Consider the following 24,950-nt stretch of genomic DNA (forward strand, 5'->3'; position numbering starts at 1 on the left):
AAGCAGGAGTTCGCTCGACAGTATATTATGTTCCTTCCATGTAGGACATGTATATTCTTATGTTTTCAATATGCAGTAATACAGCATACTAATTTGAATGTTTTTGGTTAAATTTTATTTGTGAATTCTCTTCATGATATAATCCTAAATGCAATTCTAATTTCAAGTATGTATAAGTGTATAAATCTTTTTGTTTGCTTTTGAAAATCTGCTTTGTATAAGTCTTTGGTTTCTGCAACTGAAATTTTAAAGAGGATGTTAGGACAATGTAGTAACATCCTCTTTCAAATTTCAGTTTGTTTGATGATATCATAAAACTTTATTTTGCTTGCATGTATGCAGTGTAGTGCCTGTGGAAGTGGATGTGTTGTCATTCCAGTTGTCTCTAATTATACTAATTTTCATTAGTATAATCGAGACAGTACTTTACGATAAAGCTGTGCCTTGTCTCAAGCAGGGACTGAAAAGTTTCATCCTGCCCAGCATGAATGGAATGTGTTAAGTGAATAAATTGCATCAATTTATTAACTGTGTTAATTTGAAAAGCATGTTATTTAAAACTGTGTGTAAAGTAAGGGATTCTTGTCTATAATACTTTTATCTTCTCTCCTATATCTATTCTTAAAACTTGGAAAACCACATTCCCACATTCGGTCCTTATATGCACAATCCCATATGCCAGTTATCATCTTGGTTATTACTCACTGCCAGATTTTTCAAGTTTTCCTATATACTGAACCCAAGTGATCATATCTGTGCCGAACAGTCCAGATGTGTTATTACCAAAACCTTGTAAAGTGAGAGATTAACCTCCTTTTTCTTACAAGTCAATGTTCTCTTCAACAATGCAGTTATTTAGTGTGATGGCTTGTCGCCTTAGCTGTGTGGTCCAGTGAACTTCAACTCACTTTGCTGTTTTGGACAGACTGGCCATTCTGCTACTATCAGAATTATCTTCAACACCAAGATTACATAAGATTTCTAGAATCAGAGGATTCAATCCTTGCTTCTCATGCCACCAACATTAGATATATTTCATTGGAATCAGACAAAGATGTTACACTACAATAGATTTAAACAATCATCTATGCCTTGAAATGTGTATGGCATTGTCTAATCTTATTCAAACAGACCATATGCCTGTCTCCAAGTTTTGGGAAGTAATACCCATAAACTCTTAATAATTTTTATTATTTATTTTTATTTTATTATTATTAGTAGTAGTAAAACTATACCTCACCTGGTTCCTTGGAACTTGAAATAATGTTATCTCCTGCCCAGTAGCAGTGATCACGACTCCTGAAAGTGTGATTTATGCTGCTTGAATCATTGTTGTGTTGTAAATATTGTAACCAACTCTTTTGCTCTCTCCCTGAATGATGCTCATGTTACAGCAAGCAAAAGATGTAGGAGTTGTAAAGAAATTCTAATTTTGTTTATGTAATATGTTTAACTTTTTAAAATATTATCATATTTTTGCACATTCCTTCATCGCCCACATGTGAAAATGACATCCAATCAAATCTCTGTGTCTGAATCATGCTCTTATAACAGCTTTAATACCTCAAACTGGTCTACCTCTATTTTTTTGTCCAGTTTCCCTACAGTATCCAGAAAGCATGTGGATCTCCCTGAAATGTATACATTGCCAAAGTGAACATTTGGCTATTTCTTATGCATTTAACACTGCACTGCAATCCACATTAGTAAGATTATTCCTCGATGACTATTCTTCCTTTAACATGCTACACATACTGGCCATTGAATTAGAAACTTTGCAGAAATCAGTGGTTTCCGTATAGGCATGCAACTGCCAATACTGATCCTCTTCAGTACGTACTGACCCATATCTCACTGTACATAGTTCAGTGAGATATGGGTCAAGAACAGTGTTAATTAAATGCTTCAGTCAATTGCTGCACATAGAAAGTTCTGTCTGTCCATGCAAGCCTTCTCAGAAGATAGCAATCTCATTCCTGACAGACTGTCTTAGGACCATAGTTACACCTCTCAGACAAGCAATGTGGGATATTTTTCCACTTATTAAACAAACTGGAATATCTCATCTTTAGAGAAATCAGTCAGCTCTGCTGCTTCAAAATCATGGCTCCAGCCAGATGGGCACTCTCAGTAAGTCCTTTATCGAACTCCAAATAGTCCTTTGGTTTTCCCATCGTGATTAGCACTATTGACAATTACTGATCAGCAGCATCTTTAAACAGTTGCTTAGAACATGTGGTGACACATATGACCAAGAATGTTGCATATACACTGCATAAGTGTAGTTTACATACATCTGCATAAATGCTTCTAATTCAATGGCTGGTATATGTACATAGCAATGAAAATCTCTTAGATTTCCTTTGGTCTGTTTGGCCAACTTTTCATAATCTGAGTCAGCTTCCCTCACTATGGCAATTGCTCTCCTGGTCATTACTTCTCTCATGGTATTAAATCCACAATATTTGTATTATGCAGCTCTTGCATCAAAGTGTTATTCATCTATTTAACTCTCATGTGACTATATCTGAGGATGCAGTCAGATATTGCTTCCTTCATGCACATTCTTTGAGTAATTCTCATGCACCGCTGATTCCTCTACCATATATTTCTTATTCTAAGGTGTTGATTTATTATAATCACCTTCCTTATAAGTTCCACATACATCTCTTTTTAGTCAAGGCTCTTACATATATTAACACCTCTGAAGTTAAAACTGCACCATTTAGAGACATAATGGTCACCTCATTTTTAAACAGATTCTCAGTTACTGTTAGTAGATCCATTAGTAGAACACAACCTTCACCCGAAATACCTTGGAGTGAGCCTGAACAGAAGCCTAACCTATAAAAGGCACATCACCAACATGTCCAACAAAATTAAAACAAGAAACAATATCATTTCAAGGCTTGCTGGAACAACCTGGGGTTGTGATGCAGAAGTCTTAAGGTCGTCTGCACTAGCCCTTGCATTTGCTGCAGCAGAATATTGTGCCTCCTGTCTGGGAAAGAAGTGCACACATTATAGACACCCAGCTAAACTCTACCATGCACACAATTAGTGGGACAGTGAGAAGTGCCCCTCTTTCCTGGCAGCCTGTCCTATCTAACATCGCTCCACCAAACATACAGGGAAGACAAGCCTCGATTAAAGAATTTAATAAAGCAACGAGCAACCCACTCCTGCTTCTGAACCAGATTCTAATTAATCCACCTGGTCTTCACTTAAAATCTAGAAAGCCTTTCTGGTCCATGGAACTCTCTTCAGCTGCCCTGCCATCAACACCTGACATGTGGAGAGAATATTGGACCAACAATCTTCCAACAAACGGCTTCCTGGTAGAAGATCCCTGTGCTCCATAGCCTGATTTTACTCTTCCTAGGAAGATTTGGTCATCTATCAACAGGATCAGAACTAACCAGGGCGGATGTGGCTACTTACTATATAAATAGAGACTATTAGACTATCCTTATTGTGATTGTTCTCCCATGGCTCAGACGATTATTCATATTGTGAACGACTGCGCAAGGAGCCAATTTCACGGTGGTGGCCTACAGGACATCCACAAGGTGATGGATGGGGCCTTGGATTGGCTTTCCAGACTGGACATTGACCTGTAGCTGTTCTGTATTCCTTTTGCTATAAGAATAAATAAGTAGATCCATCATGCTTATACTGTCAGTCCTTCTAAGTTAGTTTTTCGTGGATTCTATAATTTTTTTTTCCTTTGTCCAGCATGCTTTCTTTTTTCTCCATTTTGCTTCCATCATTGAAATTTTCGATAATGATAGTCCTTGCATCCATACATTTATCTGTCTATGCAGTTCACAGTCCTCTTTAGATGATTCTGGTCTCTAGAATCACTGTGTAGTTTGACTTGTTAACCTCTATCTTATATCAAACATTACTCACCTAGTTCCACCATTTGAGATTACCACTATGGTTGAATTTAATTCCTCTGTAGTCATTAACAGTACTTGCACGCTCTTCTTATTTTGTCTGTCCTCCCTGAATAAACAGAACCCATCACATTGTGATATCCTCATCCTCTGTCAGCTAGGTCTCTCTAATGCCTATAAATTTTAGTCTTATTACAGCTACCATTAAGCTAGTTTCCAAGTTATTTAATATTTTGCACAAGAAAATAAGATTTTTTGTCTTCTAGAAACTTGAGCTTTTAACCTTGCAGCTCAGGAAAATCAGCTGTAGAACTTGCACCACTATTTTGGATAGCCATACAAATTTTATTTAGTATTTTGAGATTGGGGTGATGCTTAAGGGTCAAAGCTGTATAACTAAGAGGAGACCTCCATGTAGCCTTTAAAGGAATGCAGAGAACCGACCAGGGCTTCTGACCTAATGTCCAATCCTCACCTTCTCATGGTGCACCTTGTTAGGTATCTACCTGGATACTGAACAAACGAGGATGGGCTGGCAATTTGGGATTTAGCTGACCAAATTGTATTCTTATTGACTTAAACCAAAATATAAAATGATGGTAAAACATGACAGAATTTCATGTAGGCTGGGGTGTCACCCAGTTAAACAAGGCCTCTGTTGTCACCAACGAACCGGGGAAAACAGCGAAAAGTCTGCTACTGGAACAAATCTGAAAACACACCCAAACTCAACATCACCAGAGTTAAAGATCGGTACTATCAACATAAGAAGCCTGAATGGAAAAGAAATGGAGCTAGCTGAGGAATTAGATAAGTACCAGATCGACATAATAGGGGTGACTGAAACAAAAAAGACAAAAACTGGTGAGATATTTCTGAGCCATAAATACAAAATGTTATACTCAGGCAATGACAATTAAGGAAAAGAAGGCGTAGTCATAGTATTCAACACTAAATATGAGGCTAATCTTCTTGAATGGCAGGCAGTCTCAAGTAGACTGATGTGAGCAAATATGATAATGGGGAACTGGACAATCAGACCTATTTGTGCCTATGGTCCCACAGAAAGTTCTACAGAGGTAGAAGTGGAGGCATTTTTTGAGGCTTTAGAGAAAGCAACTGACACAATGAAAAAGCAAAAGTTAGTCCTTGTTGGAGATCTAAATAGCAGAGTAGGAAATGACTGTCAGACATACAGAAATATATTGGGAAAATTTGGAGAAGAGAGCAAAGCTAATAATAATGGCAAATACCTGTTGGATTTCTGCTCAGGACATGGACTGGTTATTACTAACACCATGTTCCAACATAAAAATGTGTACAAATTCACATGGAGAGAAGAGGCAAAGAATAAGAAACATCTCATTGGCTATGTTATTGTCGATAGTGATGTTTGCTCCCTGCTGAAGAACACCAGAGTGTACAGAGCATTTTAAATTGGAAGTGATCACTGTTTAATCTTGAGCAGAAATAAAATTGAATTTCATTTTGAAAAGAAGAACATGTAAGAAAGTTTTAAAGCAAATAAAAGTTGAGCAGCTCTCAGATGTGAACTGTAGACAAAAATACACAAACATGATTGAAGAAAAAATGAGAGTTTGAGAACAGGAACCAAACCTTGGAGATTCAGTGGCAAGCCTTGAAGAAAACCCTGATTGATTCAGCCAGAGAGGCATGTGGTGAGGTTGTCTGCAAGGATAGAAAAATCAGAACTCCATGGTGGACACAGGAAGTTAAAGAGGCAGTGAAGGAAAAGAAGAAAGCATATCAAAAGTTCCTGGCAAATAAGTTAGCTAGTGCTCTTAGAGAATACAGAGACAAACGTAAGAAAGCTAAACACTGTGTAAAACTTGCTAAACAAAAGTCATGGGAAGACTTTGGTAAGAAAATAGAAAATAAATATCAAGAAGGTTGCAAGGTATTCTGGAGGTTGTTGAAGAAGCTCGGAAATGGAGGAAAGAATGTTGTAAAAGGAATTAGAGATGATAAAGGTGACATGAAAACGGGAGAAAAAGATATCCTTGAAGTATGGAGTAATTACTTCGAAAAATTGCTAAATGAAATAAGCAGTGATAGCACAGTGATAAAAAAACACTCAAAAAGCATATAGTCATGAATATATATCTGTATTTGAAGTAGAAAAAGCAATCAAAGGCTTGAAATGCGGAAAGGCAGCAGGAGTAGATGATATTCGACCAGAAATGCTGAAGTAGGGAGGTATAAAAGTCCTACAGTGGCTGCACTGCATAGTTCAAAAGACCTGGACAGAGGGACAAATTCCTGATGATTATAGTAGAGCTCTCATAGTACCCATATATAAAAAGGGAAATAGAACTGAATGTGAATACAGAGGTATTTCCCTACTGAGTATTTCTAGTAAGATTTATGTAGGTATACTTGAGAAACGGTTGAGAAGAATTATGGAAGAAACGTTTGGGGAAGAACAAGCTGGATTCAGGCCAAATAAAGGCTGTCAGGATCAGATCTTCACTTTACGACAGATAGTCGAGAAATCATGGGAATATAACAAAGATCTGTATTTAAGTCTTGTAGATCTGGAAAAGGCATATGACAAGGTGACAGGAGAGAAGCTATTCAAAACGCTACAGTTATATGGTGTCAATGGGACATTATATCAAGCAATACTTTATTTGAGTTGCAAGTCAGCAGTTAGAATTGAAGGAAGTACAGAAAGATAATATTAAATCTGGTGTGAGACAAGGATGTGCATTATCCCCTCTGTTATTCATTATCTATATGGATCACATTATGAAGGAAAGTGGTATTAAACATGATATCAAAATTGGAGATGTTAATGTCAACTCTTTGCTTTATACGGACAATGTTTGCTTTATACGGACTTTGCTTTATACGGACAATACTTCTAAATCAATCCACTACAAGTCTGCAAGATTCCCTGACTAAATTGATTAACTGTTGTAATAGATATGGTATAAAGGTCAGTAATAAGAAGACAAAGACAATGAAAATAGGCAGAGGCATTGAAAATGTCAACTGCATTGTGAATGGAGAACCTGTGGAACAAGTAAAACATTTCAGCTACTTAGGCACGATTTTTAGTGAAGATGGTAAATTAAATATGGAAATAGACAACAGAATCAACAAAGCTGGCATGGTAGGAAGTTAATTTAATATATTCATATGGAATAAGAGAGAAATTAGAGGAACACTAAATTAGCTGTATACAATACAGTGTTCAAACCAATTTTAACTTTTGGATCTGAGAGCCGGGTCAGAAGTAAAACACTTGACCAAAACCTAGAGACAGCAGATATGAGACTTCTGAGAAAGATTAGAGGCACAAATAGATGGCATCAGTAGTAATATCATATTAAAAACAAGGATATTAAGAAAGAACTTGACCTTGTCATCATCCAGGAAAGCGTTAGCAGAGCTAATCTCAGGTGATATTGTCACTTAAACAGAATGGGCGAGGAAGATTACCAATACAATTGTCCTCTGCCAGGTTGGCAGGAAAATGATCCAGAGGAAGACCAAGATATAGGTGGATTGATACAGTAAAAAGTGCCTTAGAAGTATAAGATCTGATAATGTTGGAGTCTTGACAAGTAACAGACTGATTTGGAGGAAAATTGTAGATAGGAAGTTAGTAATGATGTAAATTTTTCATGTAGTACTATCATATCCTGTACACTCTTTAAGGTATATGGCAGGAATTTGCTGATGATATTATGAGATGGGAAAAGCATTCAGGTGGCTTTCGATGAATTCAAAATCATTAGTAGCCATGAAGCTATTGCTGATAAAGTGGTGACTGGCTTGACCACTGATTTCCAAAAGTTAGTTAAAGCCAGAAAACTTGCACCTGTTTCTTCTCTTTGAAAAATAAATAGGTTTTAAGAGATATATTTTGTTTTTATATATTTTTAAGGCTGCATAATGAGCTGCTAATAGGCCAATGTCCAAGTTTTCTTGGTTAAGATAACCCTGCCTTCTCAAGGTAAAATCTGTTTCCTGTGAAGGGACTCTGATGCTATCAGAAGATACCTTCCTAGTTGGAGGAAATACCAAATAGACCTCATCACCTGGCAAAATACTGCCACATGGTTCATTAGAGACTTGAAACAGTTATGCTTCTTTGGTCTCCAGAGCAGGAGTTCCAGCTTCCCCCCCCCCCCCAAAACCTTCTAACATTCACTGTGAATGACATATTTCAAAGGTATGTATGCTACACATACGATGGAGATCCTGAGCCTCCCCATGTTCATGAGTACAGCAGTGAAACATATGCTCTGTATGCTTCCACCACAGTGGTACTTGGCCTTTTGTACACTCCAGCATTCTTTGCCAGAGGATACCTAATCTTGACTCTCTTCTTTTTGACCTATTGCTTAAGATTTCTTTGCTTCATTATGTATTATTCATCTGTTATCTGTACTGCTCCCTAATTTCAAAAGTCATTGTGATGTGGTGGTAACTGACTGTCCACTATTTTAATTTTAATCCTTGGACCTTAACTTCCTGCAATCGAACTATCCTAACAGTGAAGTCATCTTTTGACTTTAATGTCTGCAGCTCCAGCTGGCTCCCTTTTTTCAATTTCCACTGACTAAGCTGGAAGAGATGCAGAGCTACTTGCTATAGGGAGTGACTTAAATTGTTCATCTACCAATCAGAATACCAAAAATCCTCTTCACTCATTCAACATCTTTGATCTTTTCTTAAATAGTTCTCTTCTCTTGGTAATTCATTTCATATTCTCATCAAGTTCCATCTCTAGTGAAATGCCTGCTTCTCAGCCCTTCACAACTTTATATCCTTTCACACTGTAACAATTCAAATTGGGAAACTTAGAGACACTTATTACTCCTTTTATGTTTAATCTACTTTTTTTCATTCTCCAGATACTTGTGAAGTCCGTATTGGAGTGAGAGCTTTCATTCTACACTCTGTTCAAAATTCTCTCCAGTATAGTCCATTTTTTGCAAAACAATTATGGCATTAATTAACAGGGTTGAGTCTGACTTTGAAAGTACTAGGTGTAGAAAGGTCATTGGCTGTGTTATTATTGGTGGTTGTGCTTTATTGTCCCATGGTGAACAAAAAAAAAAAAAAAAGCATATTTGAGACAAAAATTCCTGCTTAATACACAGCCCACAAAATTTTCAATGGCATTAATTAACAGGATTGAGTCTGACTTTGAAAGTACTAGGTGTAGAAAGGTCATTGCCTGTGTTATTGGTGGTTGTGCTTTATTGTCCCTTGCAAAAGCTGTTCTGCACAAATTTTGGCTGTCTATACTGATTCTACCTCTCTCAACCAAATGGCACTTTTGTAATGTCAACTAAAGATATAGCTGGTCTCCTGACATCATTCGTGTCATCCAACTTCTACATAGATGAATAAGGAAAACCTCTAATATCTTAACCTGGAAACATTGCACTGCATGCCTCCTGTGACCTTCCACTAGATAGTTATTAGAGAAATTTTGTGCTGGATACCAAAAATGCTTTGGATCCTAATGGTATTCCACCAGTTGTGCTTCTGAACAGTATACTATATTATACTCAGTTGGCATCCTCTTCCCACCACCACATGGAAACATTATACTGCCAGTTCCAAAAAAAAGAAAAAGTGACTATCATCAGTCAACTTCTTGGCACCTGGAAATATATCAACTAATCAATAACCACCAATATGGATTCCACATCAGATCTCCTTCTCTAAGTTGCCCTTCTCTGGACATGTACCATGGAAAAGTTTGGAGAAATTTATGCTGGTGCACTATCCAAGGTATTTGATAGGATTTGGAATTAAGGATTTCCTAACATTGCCAGCCTGCCTGCCATCCTAATTGGATTGCAGTTTTTGTCTAGGTTCTTCACTGCATATTATCATGGAGATGTTCTTCATAACTGTTATTTCACCCATCTTCTTTCTCATATTCATAAATTACCTTTTTGCATTGACCTCAAACCCTGTTTGCGGTTTTGCTGATGATATTCCATCTACTCATATGACAAACCTTATAGTGTGCAAGCTTCTCATGCTTCAAGATCATCTACTATCAGTTGTCCTAAACACTGACCTCCATGCCATCCTTCAGGGGGTGATGTTACAAGATCATGCTTCCAAAATACAATTTTGTTGTTTCTTTCACAAACAGGCCTCACTTCTACTCCTCTTCCCCTTCTCCCTTTCCTTTAATGATGCCTAGCCCAAAAGTTCACACCAAATCTTGCTTCTCAGACTGACACTCACTCCTAGCCTTTCCTGGCACAAATACATCACTTCTGTAGCATCCTCAGCTTCCAAGAAACTTGACATTCTTTTTGACTCAAGACATACTCATCACCTGTTCATCTCACAATGTTGTATAAATTTCAAATCCACCATGCCTTTCACATTTGGGATGATGCACCATAAACTTCTCTAAAATTTCTTGATGCTGTTCCAAAGAGGGATGTTTAGCTAAATGATACCCTCTCTCTCGGACTCTAGCCACTATCTCACAAAGAGTCAGTTTCCAAATTGATTCTTTCTTCTCAATTTGTACATAAGTGCTGTTCAACAGAAAACTAGCATCCATCATATCCCCCTTTCTGCTAAAACTGTAATAATATGAGCAATACTTCCTAACATCCTTCTACATTGGTGACCCACCAAATCTGCTTCTCCCACATCTTTCATTCCATTCACCTCGCTTCTGTTCAGCAGCCTTCCCCCATGAAGCATTCCTCAAAGACTACATCCTCATTTCTTCAAAGCGAATATCTACAGATTACTTTCTCTTAACACCTGCTGATACATGGCATTGATTTGCTATCAGTTTTGTAGATTCACATATGGGAGTGATATATATATATATATATATATATATATATATATGTGAAAATTCTTCAACCCTCTGTTTGGCTCACTTAGTAATAAAATGATTCTCTTCAATTGGAAACACCTTGGTTTGAATCCCTTCTAGACGTGAAGGGAAGATAAGTTAATTAGTGTCATAGAAAGCAGGTGTTTGACCTACAAAACAGATGAATCAGAATGAGATTAAGGTTCACAGACATAACAGGTATTGTGGGATGGTAGCTAATGTAGATACCATTGATTTGTCTATCTGATGAGCATTAGTTAGATTTATGCAAAACCAAGTTACAGTTGACAGGGCCTTTCAGTTAATTTGTTATAGTTATGTTTGCTGTAGTGAGAGTTCACTGTACTTGGCTCTGACAGATCCCCTGAGTCTAATAAATTAAGGTAAAGAATGGCATTTTGGCAGCGATTTTCAACTAGTGTACTGCGGCACACTGTTGTGCCGCGAGAGGTCTTCAGGTGTGTCGCGAGATTTATGAAAACAAATCAATTGAATGAAATAATGTCATAATTTGCACATTTATTTATTAGTGTCTGGTCTTCCATCTTCTTGTGTGTTTAAATCAATCAAAATTATGCCTATTTTTTTGCCAGATCATCAAAAAATTAAAAGAATATATTTTTAATGTGTCACAGAAGTTTAATAATTAGTCTAAGTGTACCGTGTTATGAAAAAGGTTGAAAATCACTGGTGTAGAGGGAAAGCATTTCACATTCTGCCCAGCCCTTTTGAAATCCCCAAAAATTCTCTGCTACTGCTCCATGTTAAACTCTGGTGAACATCTTAATTAAAACCCTAAGGAAAAGTGGTGGTGCTTTCTTGTAAAGGACATGAATAAGTCTTTTCAACTGAAGATGCATTAGCCAGTCTCATAAGAAGGTTGCAAGGGTTTTTCCCCTCCCAGAAACTGGTTTTTCATCCCATTAAACATGCAAACTGCTCAGAAAAACATGTACATAATTTACAACCTAAGAATAAGTGATTCTGATTTTTTTTTTTTAAGTGCAGTTCTCTTTTTATTTTGCTGACATCTAAAATGATATTGGATGTTGTGAGTGCAAGCAGTGTGAATGAATTCAAGAATAAGTATGATAGCTGGTGTGTGTGTGTGTATGTAGTATGTGGCCTCCCTCGATGAGTCTCTGACTCCCTGGAGGTCTCTCTTAATAATAATAATATTGAAAAAACTTGGGGGGAGCTTTTGAAGTTGTTGCTGCCAGTTTTTTAATCTGTTAAAAGTGGCAATTACACAGATCTTATTGAAGAAAATGATATGGATATGAAACGCGTTAAGATGTAACATATCATTAAATATGAACTTCATTATAGAGAAACTGTATAGATAAAGGATGATTTCTTATAGCGAATAGTTTGCTGTAGTGAATTTTCTTTGGAATAGTTTTGTGCCTTTGGGCTCCAATCAGGACTGTAGTTTATTGCAGTAACTGAGAGGCAACTATGTCTACTTTCTGCATGCATATTTGGATTTTTCTCCTCCAGACTTTTCTGTCATTCACTGGGATGAAAATGGCAATCAATTCCACTTGACTACTAGCATATGGAATACTGCTATTCAAGCAAGTAGAACCCCCGATATATGTGCTGATATTTTTCTGGTTCTTAATCAAAGAAACTCTTTAGCAAGAAGAATTCAAGGAAGATATTTTTTAAACTGTAAATAAATTTGTATATAAATGCATATTCTATATAAAGTGTAGTTAACGAGTCAGAATATAATTTCATTTCCTGAAGAAAAAAAGAGAAAAAAAAATTGGAGTAACAGCATCATTTCAAAGTCATATTTGAATTCAGTGCATTGCACTTGTACAGATTCAGCTACTTTCACTAGAAGGCAAAACAATAATTTTCAGTTCATTTCTCAGTATTATTTGCTAAATGTGTGTGTGTAATTGTGTAATAAATAAATCCTCAGAGTTACTCATCATCTTTGACGATGCCTAAACTAGCAGTCTATACCTGCAATGCTGTTGTTTTGAAATGCCTTTTTTTCTGCCCTGATGATTTCCTTTCATAATCTAATTTTGTCTTCTATAGCAACTTATTCACATTTCACTTTAAATTCCCTCCACAGTAAATTATCTTCTGGTCTTTTAATAATAAAAGTTCTTTATTCCCTCCACAGTTTTTTTTTTTTTTTTTTGCAGCTCTTGCTTGATACTGCTGCTCTAAAGAATAAAAATGAATATTTTATTAGTCAATAATTTTGATACTTGTGACCAGTTAGCTTGTCACAATAACAAACTGGTGATAAATTTAGTTTAATCCTTTATCCCAGCGAGAGCAAACAAAGTTTACACCTGAAAATATCTTCAGGACTGAATATAGTGTTGCATAACTTACCTGGGTAAGTAGTACAACACCAGGCAACTCGTGGCAAAGGTGGAGCAAGCTACCAACAATCCTATCCCAGTATCTCCTATAATGCAAAACACATCTCCTTGTGGATATGTATACTGTTATGCATTAAGGGATTGCCACTACCCAGATTAGTTTCGACCTTTACTGAAGTCTCTTCAGTAGGAGCCAGGTCCAGAGTTGGAGATACCAGGCAGAAGCAGTAGCATGGTCATCTTTACCTATAAGAGTTGCCAAAAGGTTTGCCACCTTTTTTTTTTTATTAAATTACTCTGGATTTAGAGAAAGATGTTGAAAGTTTATTTTTCACTAGGTTAGACTCTTGCTCCACCTTTGCTACGAGTTGCCTGGTGTTGTATTACTTACCCAGGTAAGATCATGCAATACTATATTCACTCCTGAAGATATTTTCAGGTGCAAACTTTGTTTGCTCTCACTGGGATAAAGGATTAAACTAAATTTATTATAGTCTAACCTAGTGAAAAATAAACTATCAACATCTTTCTCTAAATCCAGAGTAATTTAATAAAAAAAAAAAGCTGGCTCCCGCTGAAGTGACCTCAATAAAGGTCGAAACTAGTCTGGGTAGTGACCAATCCCTTAATGCATAACAGTATACATATCCACAAAGAGATGTGTTTTGCATTATGGGAGATACTGGGATAGGAGTGTTGGTAGCTTGCTCCACCTTTGCTACGAGTTGCCTGGTGTTGTACTACTTACCCGGGTAAGATAATGCAACACTATTTTCAGGCACAAACTGTTTGCTCTCACTGGGATAAAGGATTAAACTAAATTTATCATAGTCTAATCTAGTGAAAAATAAACTTTCAACAAACGTGGTTTTGTCAGAGTTTATAATAGGCACAAAAAATATTAAAAATAATAATAATAATAATGACAAAGTTGTCCAAATACCAAAAATTATTACAAAAGGAAATAAATTGATTCATCCTAAACATGAATGTAAAGTTTCTTGCATGCATTAGTTGTCATCAGGCAAAAACTAGAGATGATTATTAACAAAATTAAAGTCCGAGATGTAGCAGGATTTAATGAGAGATATCCAGATGTCATTTAATATAAGTCCTTGATTTCTGTTTAAAGAACTGTGTGAATGGATAACTGTAAAGGATTCTTTTAGAAGTCTGGAGTAATTTCTTCTAAATACAAAATGGTGGAAATATCCCAGTTTACTGTATGGTTAGTGGTTGAGATATGGTTATCCAGACTAGATCTTTCTTATCTTTTATGTTCAACATATCCAGTATGTTCTTTCTCACCTCAAATCTATGGCTTGTCTGACCTATGTAGGCGAGACCATATGGGCATGTATTCTATGTACTACTGAGTGTTTGTATTCACTCTGATGTTCTTGTCTTTGAAAAGACAATTGATCCTATTGGATAGATTGCCATTCCATACATTGGAATGTATGGAATGGCATCAACTCTCTATACCAGATGTTCTGGTTATGGAGAGAGAGTGGACAGTTTGAAAACAAAGGTTTGTTAACTTTTTTTCTTGGAATAACCAGAATAGATGAATTCAGGACTTGAAGTTCTGTCTTTAGCTGATCTTTATTTCATAAAATCCAACAAGCTTGATATTTGAGGATGTGGATGATACCTAGCTTTTGGGAAGGATGGTTGAAAGGATGAAGTATGAAGATCATTCACATCCTTCATGAATGGGCTAATGATGCACTTCCCGAGTGACACTATTGCCAGGTTTTTTTCTTAATGATGAGGACATCCAGGAATAGGAGTTTACCATCCTTTTCTAGCTCCAATATAAAATTAATTATTGTAGACTTGGTAGATAATGTTTCCTAATAATGAAGACATCATTAACATATCTCTAGCTGGTTTCAAAGTAGTCTAGAAAACTCTTCCAAATTCTCCATGAAGATATCAACTGTAGGAAGAGATAAGGAGGCTTTTACAAACTGTTGCACATCCATCTGCATGACCTTTCTTCCCATCATCTTCGCTCCTAAGTTTGTAACTTTTACCGTTTCCCCTTACATAGTCATGTCTCAGACGATCCTCTTTGGTCACACCACACATCCACTTAAGCACATTCTCATCTCCACCATCTCCATCCTGCTGATGCTATTTTTCCTCAGGGCCACAGTTTCCATAGCATACATCATAGCTGGTGTTGCTACTATCCTGTGGATTTTTCCTTTTAGAATGATCGGCATCCTCTTATTGCATAGCACTCCAGCCATCTCTCTTTCTCTCTCCAGTTCCTGCATCCCAATTCCTTCTCAGCTTCTCATCCTCTTTCACTGTTGAACCTAAGTATCTAAAGTCCCTAACCTTCCTGATGACATTTCATTCCAGCTCCAGATCTGTCTCCTGGCTGCCATGGTCCAACGTTTTTTCTCAGTATGTTTCACCCTCTCTCTCTCTCTCTCTCTACCAGTACTTTCCTCCATCTTTCCAGTTTAGCAGCCACTTCTCTTGATTCTGCACTCAGCATGATGTCATCCGCATACAACATTGTCCAAGGTGCATCTTTTGTCATCACCTCCATTAATAATATTAAACAGGAACAGACTTAATGCTGTCACTTGAAAACTTTGTCTCACCCAGGCAGGTCTGAACTCTTCTTCATTTCTGTACATCTCCTGCACCAACCTGATATATTTCTCTGATACCTTCTTCCTCCCTCAGACACCTCCAGACTTCTTGCCTTGGCATTCTATCGTATGTTTTCTCCAGATCAACAAACACCAGATGTAGCTCCCGTTGTTTCTCTCGAAACTTTTCCATCATCTGCCGTAACCCAAAGATACCATCTGTCATCGATCAACCAGGCATGAAGCCAAATTGCTCCTTTGCATTCTCCACCTCCTTCCTCAATCTTCCATCAAGAACCCTTTCTAGGATTTTCATTGTGTTGGACATCAACTTTATTCCTCTGTAATTCTTAGGGTCTTATGCATCCCCTTTACCCTTGTACATGGGGGACAGGAGTATATACTTTTGCTCCACTCCTCTGGTATATTTTGCTGTTGGCAAACTTTTATGAACAGGCCCCACTGCAGGTCAATTCCCTCTTCCCCCAGTGCCTTCCATGCCTCCACTAGAATCCTGTCAGGGCCCACCGATTTTCCATTCTTCATCCTCTTTATGGCCTCCTTCACTTCCGCTCTGCTGATGTTCTGCACTATCCCCTCATAAGGCTGCCCATCTCTGTGAGTCCTTGCATTTTCTTCATTCAAAAGCCCTTCAAAGTATATTCTCCATCTGTTTCTTATATCGACATCCCTCCTTAATACTCTTAATACGCTTTGATCTGCCTCACATGTAAGATATCCTTTGATGCCTTATTTCTACATTTTGCCAATTGATAAATTTTTCTCTGTCCTTCCTTTGTTTCTAATTGATCATAACAATCTTGATAGGGCCATGGCCTTCGCCTGCAAAACAACTCTCTTGGCTTCTCACTTTCTCTCTCTCTCTCTCTGTACTCTTCCACTCTTGACTCGTCCCACTTCTGCTTTGCCTTCCTCTTAGCTGTCACTGCTTCTTGTACATTATTATTCCACCACCAACCCTCCTTCTGCTCTCTAATCTTTCCAGATGTTTTGCCAAGCACCTCGATTGCACAGCTCAGAATTGCTTTTGAATTATGTCTCCACCAATCTTGTACACTTTCTAGTCTATCCAAAATCCTCTGTAACACCCTCTCCATAAAAAGGTTCATTATGCTCTCTTCTTTTAAGCGAAACCACTTATTTGTCTTCATTCCATAGCTTCCAAAGGTTCTTATCTTTGACTTTATTTTAAAGTCTGCACACAGCAGCTGGTGTTGCTATGCTTTTTGATCTGTTGGGATTACCTTACAATTTGTTACTTTCTTAAGATGTTTTCTTCTAGTCAAAATGTAGTCAGTCTGTGAACTGTTACTTCTAAATGTTCTTCCCTCTTGCAAAAAAATGAATTCACAATTGCCAGATCAAATGCTACTGCAAAGTCCAACAATCCTCTCTCCTTCCTGGTTCATCTTCCTCTCTCCAATGGCTGCCATGCATCCCTTCACAGTCCCTATTCCATCTTTCTGTGTGTCCATTCAAGTCTCCTCCAACAATCATCATCTCGTTTCTTGCAGTTCCCTGATTTCTTCACCTAGCATGTTCCAGAACTCATCTTTATCCTTTGCTGTACAGCCAACTTGTGGGGCACATGTACATAAGATGACCACTTGCTCTTCTCCAAGATCCAGTTTCATTTGCATGATCTGTCATTCCTCCTACCAGTCTTCATTCTACCACACACCACAATTCCGACACCATTTCTTCCTTCTTTATTCGCTCCAGAGATAGAACAGTTCATACCTGTCTCCCCCTTCCACCTTGTCTCCTGCACACATAAAATGTCCAACTTCCTCTTCCTCATCATGTCTGCCACCTCTCTTCCCCTTCCTGTCATGCTTCCAACATTCAACGTGCCCACTCACAACATTCTCTCCACCTGTTGGGTTCACTTCTTTAAGTACATCTGCCCTATATGCAGTAGCCCTCATCCACTTCTCGCAGCTTTAGGGCGATGTCACCTAAGGGGTACACCCTAGCCTGTGTATCATTTTTTTGACTCATTTGATCATAGCTAGCACTGGCAGTGAAGTTTTTACAACTGGCTGTCCTTCCTGACATCAACCCTCATCATTTATCTGGACTCGAGACTGGCACCTATTGGGGCTAGCTTATCCCCTTCGGTGGCTGCATAAGATGAATTGACAGCAAAATAGGAAAGATTCATTTCTAGCCCTTGAATATTTGAAATAGCATTGGGGGGGGGGGGGGGGGGGGGCAAGAAGAGAAGAAAGAAGGGGAGGGACCAGTCACAGATAATATAACACATGTATATTACATGAAAACTAATAATTAAGGAATTGACAGCGTACACTAGAAATATAAATTAAATCAACTTTAATATATACTTTCCGATATTTCGGCAAATGTCACGTTGCCATCTTCTTGGGAACTTAATACAAAGACACGTGCACACAAGTACTACATAACAGCAAATGAGAACCGAAGCTAGGAAGCTAACGTTTTCCTAAAGTCCTGATGGTGCCCCCTGGCGGGCTATATTGGTAATTCTTGGCCTTTGGGGCTGAAGTTCTTCTGATAAATGTTTCCCAAATTTGGGGCAGTCTCATGCATCCAAATTTGTTGAGGTTTGGCATGTTCCTAAGGGCTGAGGCTGATTCCATGAATAGTCTTTCATATTTGAACTTGCTGCAGTGTATTACTATGGCTTTCTTCCATCTTATTCTGTGGTGAGTATCCAGAGCGTGGTCTGCAAGCCCAGAGTCGCTGTACTGGTGAAATCGGATGTAATCCTTGTGTTCTGAGATTCTGATATTTGCTGTCCTGCCTGTTTGGCCAAAGTAGGACAATTTACAGCTGCAAGGGACCTGGTATACACCAGGTAGGTCCTTAGTGGAGCAGATAAGGGATGCCAATTTTCTGGGTGGTCTGTAGCAAGTGGTCAAGTCATGTTTTTTTAAGATTTTGTTGATTTTTTCCGAGGTGCCTTGGACGTAGGGAATAGTGATGGATTTAGAGTAATCTTTTTTGTGAAGGGGGGGGATTGTGGATAACTGGTTTAAGTTTTTGGATTCTTTTTTTGGGGGGGGGGGTAGCCATTGGCTGAGAAAGTGTCATGGATGTGATTTAGTTCAGTGGTTAGGGCTTGATCATTTGAACAGATTATTTTTGTATTGTTGAATAGTGTCTTAATAACTCCATATTATTGTAAGGGGGGGGGGGGGTTGATGGGATTGTTGGTGAATGTATCTGCCTGTATGGGTGGGTTTTCTATTTTACATTCACCAACAATCCCATCACCCCCCCCCCCTCACAACAGTATGGAGTTATTAAGACACTATGCAACAGGGCAAAAATAATCTGTTCAAATGATCAAGCCCTAACCACTGAACTAAATCACATCCATGACACTTTCTCAGCCAATGGCTAACCCCCCCCCCCAAAAAAAAAAAAAAGATTCAAAAAAATACTTAAACCAGTTATATACAACCCCCCCCCTTCACAAAAAAAGATTACTCTAAATCCATTACCATTCCCTATGTCCGAGGCACCTTGGAAAAAATCAACAAAATCTTAAAAAAACATGACGTGACCACTTGTTACAGACCACACAGAAAATTGGCATCCCTTATTCGCTCCACTAAAGACCTACCTGGTGTATACCAGGTCCCTTGCAGCTGTAAATTGTCCTACTTTGGCCAAACAGGCAGGACAGCAAATATCAGACTCTCAGAACACAAGGATTACATCCGATTTCACCAGTACAACCACTCTGGGCTTGCAGACTACGCTTTGGATACTCGCCACAGAATAAGATGGAAGAAAGCCACAGTAATACACCGCAGCAAGTTCAAATATGAAAGACTATTCATGGAATCAGCCTCAGCCCTTAGGACCATGCCAAACCTCAACAAATTTGGATGCATGAGACTGCCCCAAATTTGGGAAACATTTATCAGAAGAACTTCAGCCCAAAGGCCAAGAACTACCAATATAGCCCGCCAGGGGGTCACCATCAGGACTTTGGGAAAACGTTAGCTTCCTAGCTTCGGTTCTCATTTGCTGTTATGTAGTACTTGTGGGCACGTGTCTTTGTATTAAGTTCCCAAGAAGATGGCAACGTGACATTTGCCGAAATATCGGAAAGTATATATTAAAGTTGATTTAATTTATATTTCTAGTGTATGCTGTCAATTTCTTAATTATTAGTTATCGTGTTTAACCAGCATATAAGCCTCTCTACAAGGAATATATTACATGAAGTAAGGCATGGTTCAGCATTGTGATGGATGTTTTTTATATCATTAGTAAGATATGTCCTTTGCTTGATTTGTTTATGTGTGTGTATGTGTGCAGTACAAAATTAAATTTTGAAATGTATAAAATTTTAAGGTACAAGTTTTGGATAAATAAATCTTTTTGTATTACTAGAATGAGAAACGAAAAATGCTAATGGAACATGAAACAATGAAATTGAAGCAGTTAGAAGATGAACACAGTGTAGAATTAAAAGAATGGAAAGCAAACCTTAAGCCTCGCAAACAGGTTAGTTTTTCACTTTTTTTTTAAGTTCTTTAAGTTCATGTCTAATAAAAACTAAATTGTTAATCTGTTTAATTAATTTAAAAAAAAAAAAAAAAAGAAAGAGAGAAAAGTCTTAAACTCAAGGATCTATACAGGCTTTTACATCCATGTCTTGCATGAAACTCAAAACCCAGAACTAATAGTGTTTAACAACTTAGCTAGTGAAGCTCACATTTATTAACAAATTTAATTAGTCAATAGTCTAATTAAATTCTTACAGTAAGACTTTGATTTGACTGTATGGAGAAAAAAAACAAAAACTACATCAGCCATTTTGAATCAGAATGTAGTACTAAAAATAAGACATTCAACAACTGAAATTTTCTGGATTTGTCTCTGATTGACTTTAAGCTATCTGCTGTTTTATGTTATACTCATGATGTATAAGCAGAAAATAGATTTTAGTAGTCAGTTTCCTGCAGCTGTTTATAAGTAATTTTCTGGTATATATGTACCCTTCAGGCGTATATACCAGAAAATTATGACTTAAAAATAGCTTCAGTGCACCCTGCCCTGTATAGTATAATAGTCTGAAGCAAGTAATATTTTAAAACTAGTTTCCTTATCAATTTTTTCAAATTGGTCTGCTGTTATTTGTCAAGTCTCTGATTTGATTATTTTTTGTCTAAATTTTCTAACTACATGATGGCATTTGTCTTGGTCTCCTTTTGAATCATTTTCCTGAATTTGTTTTCTTTGTACACCCAAATCTTTCTGCTAATCTTTCATCTCCCATTTTGTTAAGTGACTGGTACCAGCCACTTTTTTAACTCTGATTAAACATTCTTAATTAGCTCTGATTAAGCATTCTTGAATATTTAAAGTCAAGTGTGATATGCTCCATTTGTGATATGCTGATGCTAACTATTCAATCCCATAATTTTTCCAGAATCTTCCTAATTATGGTGTTCAATCTTTGATCATCTGTTTTATTTCTAACCCAACTGTCTGAGCTGTGCATTAAAACTAGTTTGAACACTGTCTTGTATACTGCTAGCTTGGTCTTGACTAATCTCTCTCTCTCTCTCTGTACAGATGTACTCAGCTGGCTCTCTTTCTATACTGAATTTATCATCAATATTAAAAATTTTATAAATTGTGCCTTAATAGCTTAAAAAAAAAAAAAAAAAAACAGTGTAATAACCTGTTCTATGGGTTCATTATGAAGATAGCAATAAAATGACATTTTTCTTTCTGTTTTCATAAATATGTCATTTTATTGCTGATTTTTATAAGATATTTCAAACAGTAATAATTTAATTTGGTTAAAGATTCTTAAAAGCTTTTAGCATGTTTATTGGAAAAAAAAAACATCATCTGCATAAGATTCTTTGAGCAGTCATTGAGCTAAACTTAATATCAGGTTTAACATCACTTTCCTTAGTAATATGGTTGATAGAGATTATGAATTTACACAGTATATGTATGATACAATGAAATACTAATTTATTAATCAACTAAACATTTAATTTTACTTGTCATAAAACATCATCAGTTTTGATTGAAAAACCATAATAGAAATTTAAATACAAAAGAACAGTGAAACATGCATTACAATGGAACTATTTTATACATGCAGTCGCATAGTGGCTAGGACACTATTGGAACATTGTGTGTATTAAATATATATATATATTAGGGGAGCTCCGCCCCCGGTGCCCAACCCCCTGAGTTCCGGGCTGGTAAGAGCTGATAAGACAAAAAACGTTTCAAATTTCAGCTTATCTTTTTATATATATAGAATATATATATATATTTATTTATTTATTTAATTACAGTCGAGGATAACATTTTTCCCAAGCTTTTGGAATAGAAAGGCAGTCATTGAGTTTTAAGTTAGGCCTGTGAAGTACAGCTTCAGCACTTTCTCTGAATAAATGTTGAAATTTATAATTACAGTTATTCAAAAGATTTGTATTATGATTAACCTATTGGATCCCTAGGCTATTGTTTTCATTTCCTTGTTGAGCCGGACTACGTTTATGAGGTGTGATAAGCTAAATGTGGATATAGTTCTGAAATGTGTTTTTAACAGATGTTGTCCTGTTCATTTCAGCCAGAATGTGACAAGTTTCAGGTACATAGAACTTGGTAAACATGTAGTAGCAGCAGCAAAGTTGGCAGTTTGTCTTTTGGAGAAGGTACAAAATTGCAGATTTGATTTGAAGGATGTGGTGAGTTGAAATTTCTTCAAAATCTTTGCTGCACATACAGAGAGTTGTTATATATATAATTATTGTGTTATAGCCATTTGCTTGATAGTTTCCAGTTCTTGTTGAAGAGATAATTCAGAGGAGCAAACTTTATATTCTAAATACTAAGAAGTTCATAATTCTGTATTTTTGAGATGAATGGTGTGCAGATGAAATAGGAATATAGCAAGCCTTCAGATTCATATTTCATATACATGTTAAAAAAAGTAGAGAGGATAGAAGCTCTGGTTCTGTGTTAGTTACATACTATAGTCAATGAGAGAAGGCTTAGCATACAAACTTAAGATTCTTTATGACATTTTAAATAAAACTTAGCTCATTACAGTTTCCTTTACAGTTTGTAAAGTTTATCTTTCCATGCTAAATATCCAGAAGTAATCACAAATTTTAATGCCTCCGTTTGAAGAATATTTGTTAAAAAGAGATGCAGTGTCAAAGCTTACCATAATATCTGAATATTCAAGAGTTTTATGTCTTTTATTTTTGAAATAAATTCTAGATTTTATCATAGAATTTATTATATTTAAATTTTTTTATTTAAATATATGATTTTACAATAACTATGAATGTAGCTATTGCTTTTTAATATATACATATTAAATAGTGGCCTACTTATTCTAGCCACCATGACTGCATAACTATTCTTTTTTTTTTTTCAGAAATAACGTATACTAAAATATTCATTTTAAAACCTTTAATTAATAAGCTAAATGTGATACTTTCCTATATTTCAGCAACGTTACATTGCCATCAGCAGGGATCACAAAAAATTATATGTGCATGCAGGCAGGCATTAACACTGAGCAAATGAGATTGAAGAAAGCCCACCAAAATTGGGGCCTTGAGTCCTAAATGGCACCCCCCCTAGTGGGCTAAATTGGATAGTCTTGGCCATTGGGTGGAAGATCGGGGAATTAATGCTTCCCAAATTTGGGGCAGTCTCTTGCACACAAATTTATTGAAGTTTGGAGAGTTCTTCAGGACTGCGGCAGATTCAAGGAACTGTCATTCATATTTGTATTTGCTGCAGTGTAATAGAGTAGCCTTTTTCCTACATATCATGTGGTGGTGGTGTCCAAAGCATAGTCACCAAGATTCGAGTGGCTGTATTGGTGGAACCAGATGTAGCCTTTGTGCTCAGAAATTCTGATATAGGCTGTTTGGCCATAGTAGGACAGATTGCCACTGCAAGGGACCCAGTACACACCAGGTAGTTCTAGGGAATGGCTGGTCTGTGGTGGAGCAGATAAGGGATTTCAATTTTCTATGTGGTCTATAAGTGGTTGTGAGGTTGTATTTTCTAAGGTGTTGAAAGTTTATTTTTCACTTGGTCAGACTATAATAAATTTAGTTTAATCCTTTATCCAAGTGTGTGCAAATAAAGTTTGCGCCTGAAAGTATCTTCAGGGCTGGGGTAAAGTGGTACAACACCGGGCAACTCCTTGCAAAGGTGGAGCAAGATACCAACACTCCTATCTCAGTATCTCCCATAATGCAAAACACATCTCCTTGCGGATATGTCTAATGTTATGCATTAAGGGAAGGGCCACTACCCATACTAGTTTCGACCTATATTGAGGTCTCTTCAGTGGGAGCCAGGCCCAAGTGGAGATACCAGGCAGAAGCATTACCAAGGTCATCTCCTCCTATAGGAGCTGCCAAACAGTGTGCCACCTTTGTTTATTAAATTACTCTGGATTTAGAGAAAGATAATAAAATTAATAAAAAATTAATTTTAATTTTTATAATTTCAATTCTAAGCTTAATAAAAAAAGGTGGCACACCGTTTGGCAGCTCCTACAGGAGGAGATGACCTTGCTAATGCTTCTGCATGGTATCTCCACTTTGGCCTGGCTCCCACTGAAGAGACCTCAATAAAGGTTGAAACTAGTCTGGGTAGTGGCCCTTCCTTTAATGCATAACATTATACATATCCGCAAGAAGATGTGTTTTGCATTATGGGAGATACTGAGATAGGAGTGTTGGTGGCTTGCTCCACCTTTGCAAAGAGTTGCTCGGTGTTGTACCACTTTATCCCAGTCCTGAAGATACTTTCAGGTGCAAACTTTGTTTGCACACATTTGGAAAAAGGATTAAACTAAATTTATTATTTTCTAAGGATTTCTATCAAATTTTTGGATGTGTCTTGGATATATGGAATGGTGATAGATCTTGAGTAATCTCTGCTCTGAGGGGAAGGGGGGGGGGTTCAGTTACAGGGTTTTAATATTTTTGGGATGGGGATTGTATCCATTCACTAAAAAAGTGTTGAGAATCAGAGAATGAGAGTTAAGCTCATTAATTGGGGCACCAGTATCAGAACTGATTAATTTTGTCCTGTTATATAGGGTTTTTATAAGTCTATGAATGTATCTACCCGTATGAGTATGTTTTCTGTAAACAGAGAATGTCAGGGATTCATCAGGCTGTGTGATCAGAGTGTCCAGGAATGG

The 24,950-nt window shown here is 37.1% G+C and overlaps 2 protein-coding genes across 2 annotated transcripts in view; one reads left to right on the forward strand and one right to left on the reverse strand.

The window, feature by feature from the left end:
- LOC150106355 (serine/threonine-protein kinase 10-like) overlaps positions 1-24,950 on the forward strand; it is a 413,234-nt gene that overhangs the window by 370,921 nt on the left and 17,363 nt on the right. Inside the window, exon 21 of the mRNA XM_090393096.1 lies at positions 20,132-20,245. Within this exon, the coding sequence (XP_090249222.1) occupies positions 20,132-20,245 (114 nt within the window). The remainder of the gene's footprint in view (positions 1-20,131; positions 20,246-24,950) is intronic.
- LOC150106356 (lipase maturation factor 1-like) overlaps positions 12,695-24,950 on the reverse strand; it is a 239,147-nt gene continuing 226,891 nt past the window's right edge. The window contains exon 12 of the mRNA XM_090393097.1: positions 12,695-12,944. Coding sequence (XP_090249223.1) covers positions 12,887-12,944 — 58 coding nt within the window. The 3' untranslated portion in view covers positions 12,695-12,886. The remainder of the gene's footprint in view (positions 12,945-24,950) is intronic.

Source organism: Typopeltis vanoorti, chromosome 5 (assembly GCF_054136105.1).
Source record: "Typopeltis vanoorti isolate ZY-2024b chromosome 5, IOZ_Tvanoo_1.0, whole genome shotgun sequence".
Classification (NCBI taxonomy): domain Eukaryota; kingdom Metazoa; phylum Arthropoda; class Arachnida; order Uropygi; family Thelyphonidae; genus Typopeltis; species Typopeltis vanoorti.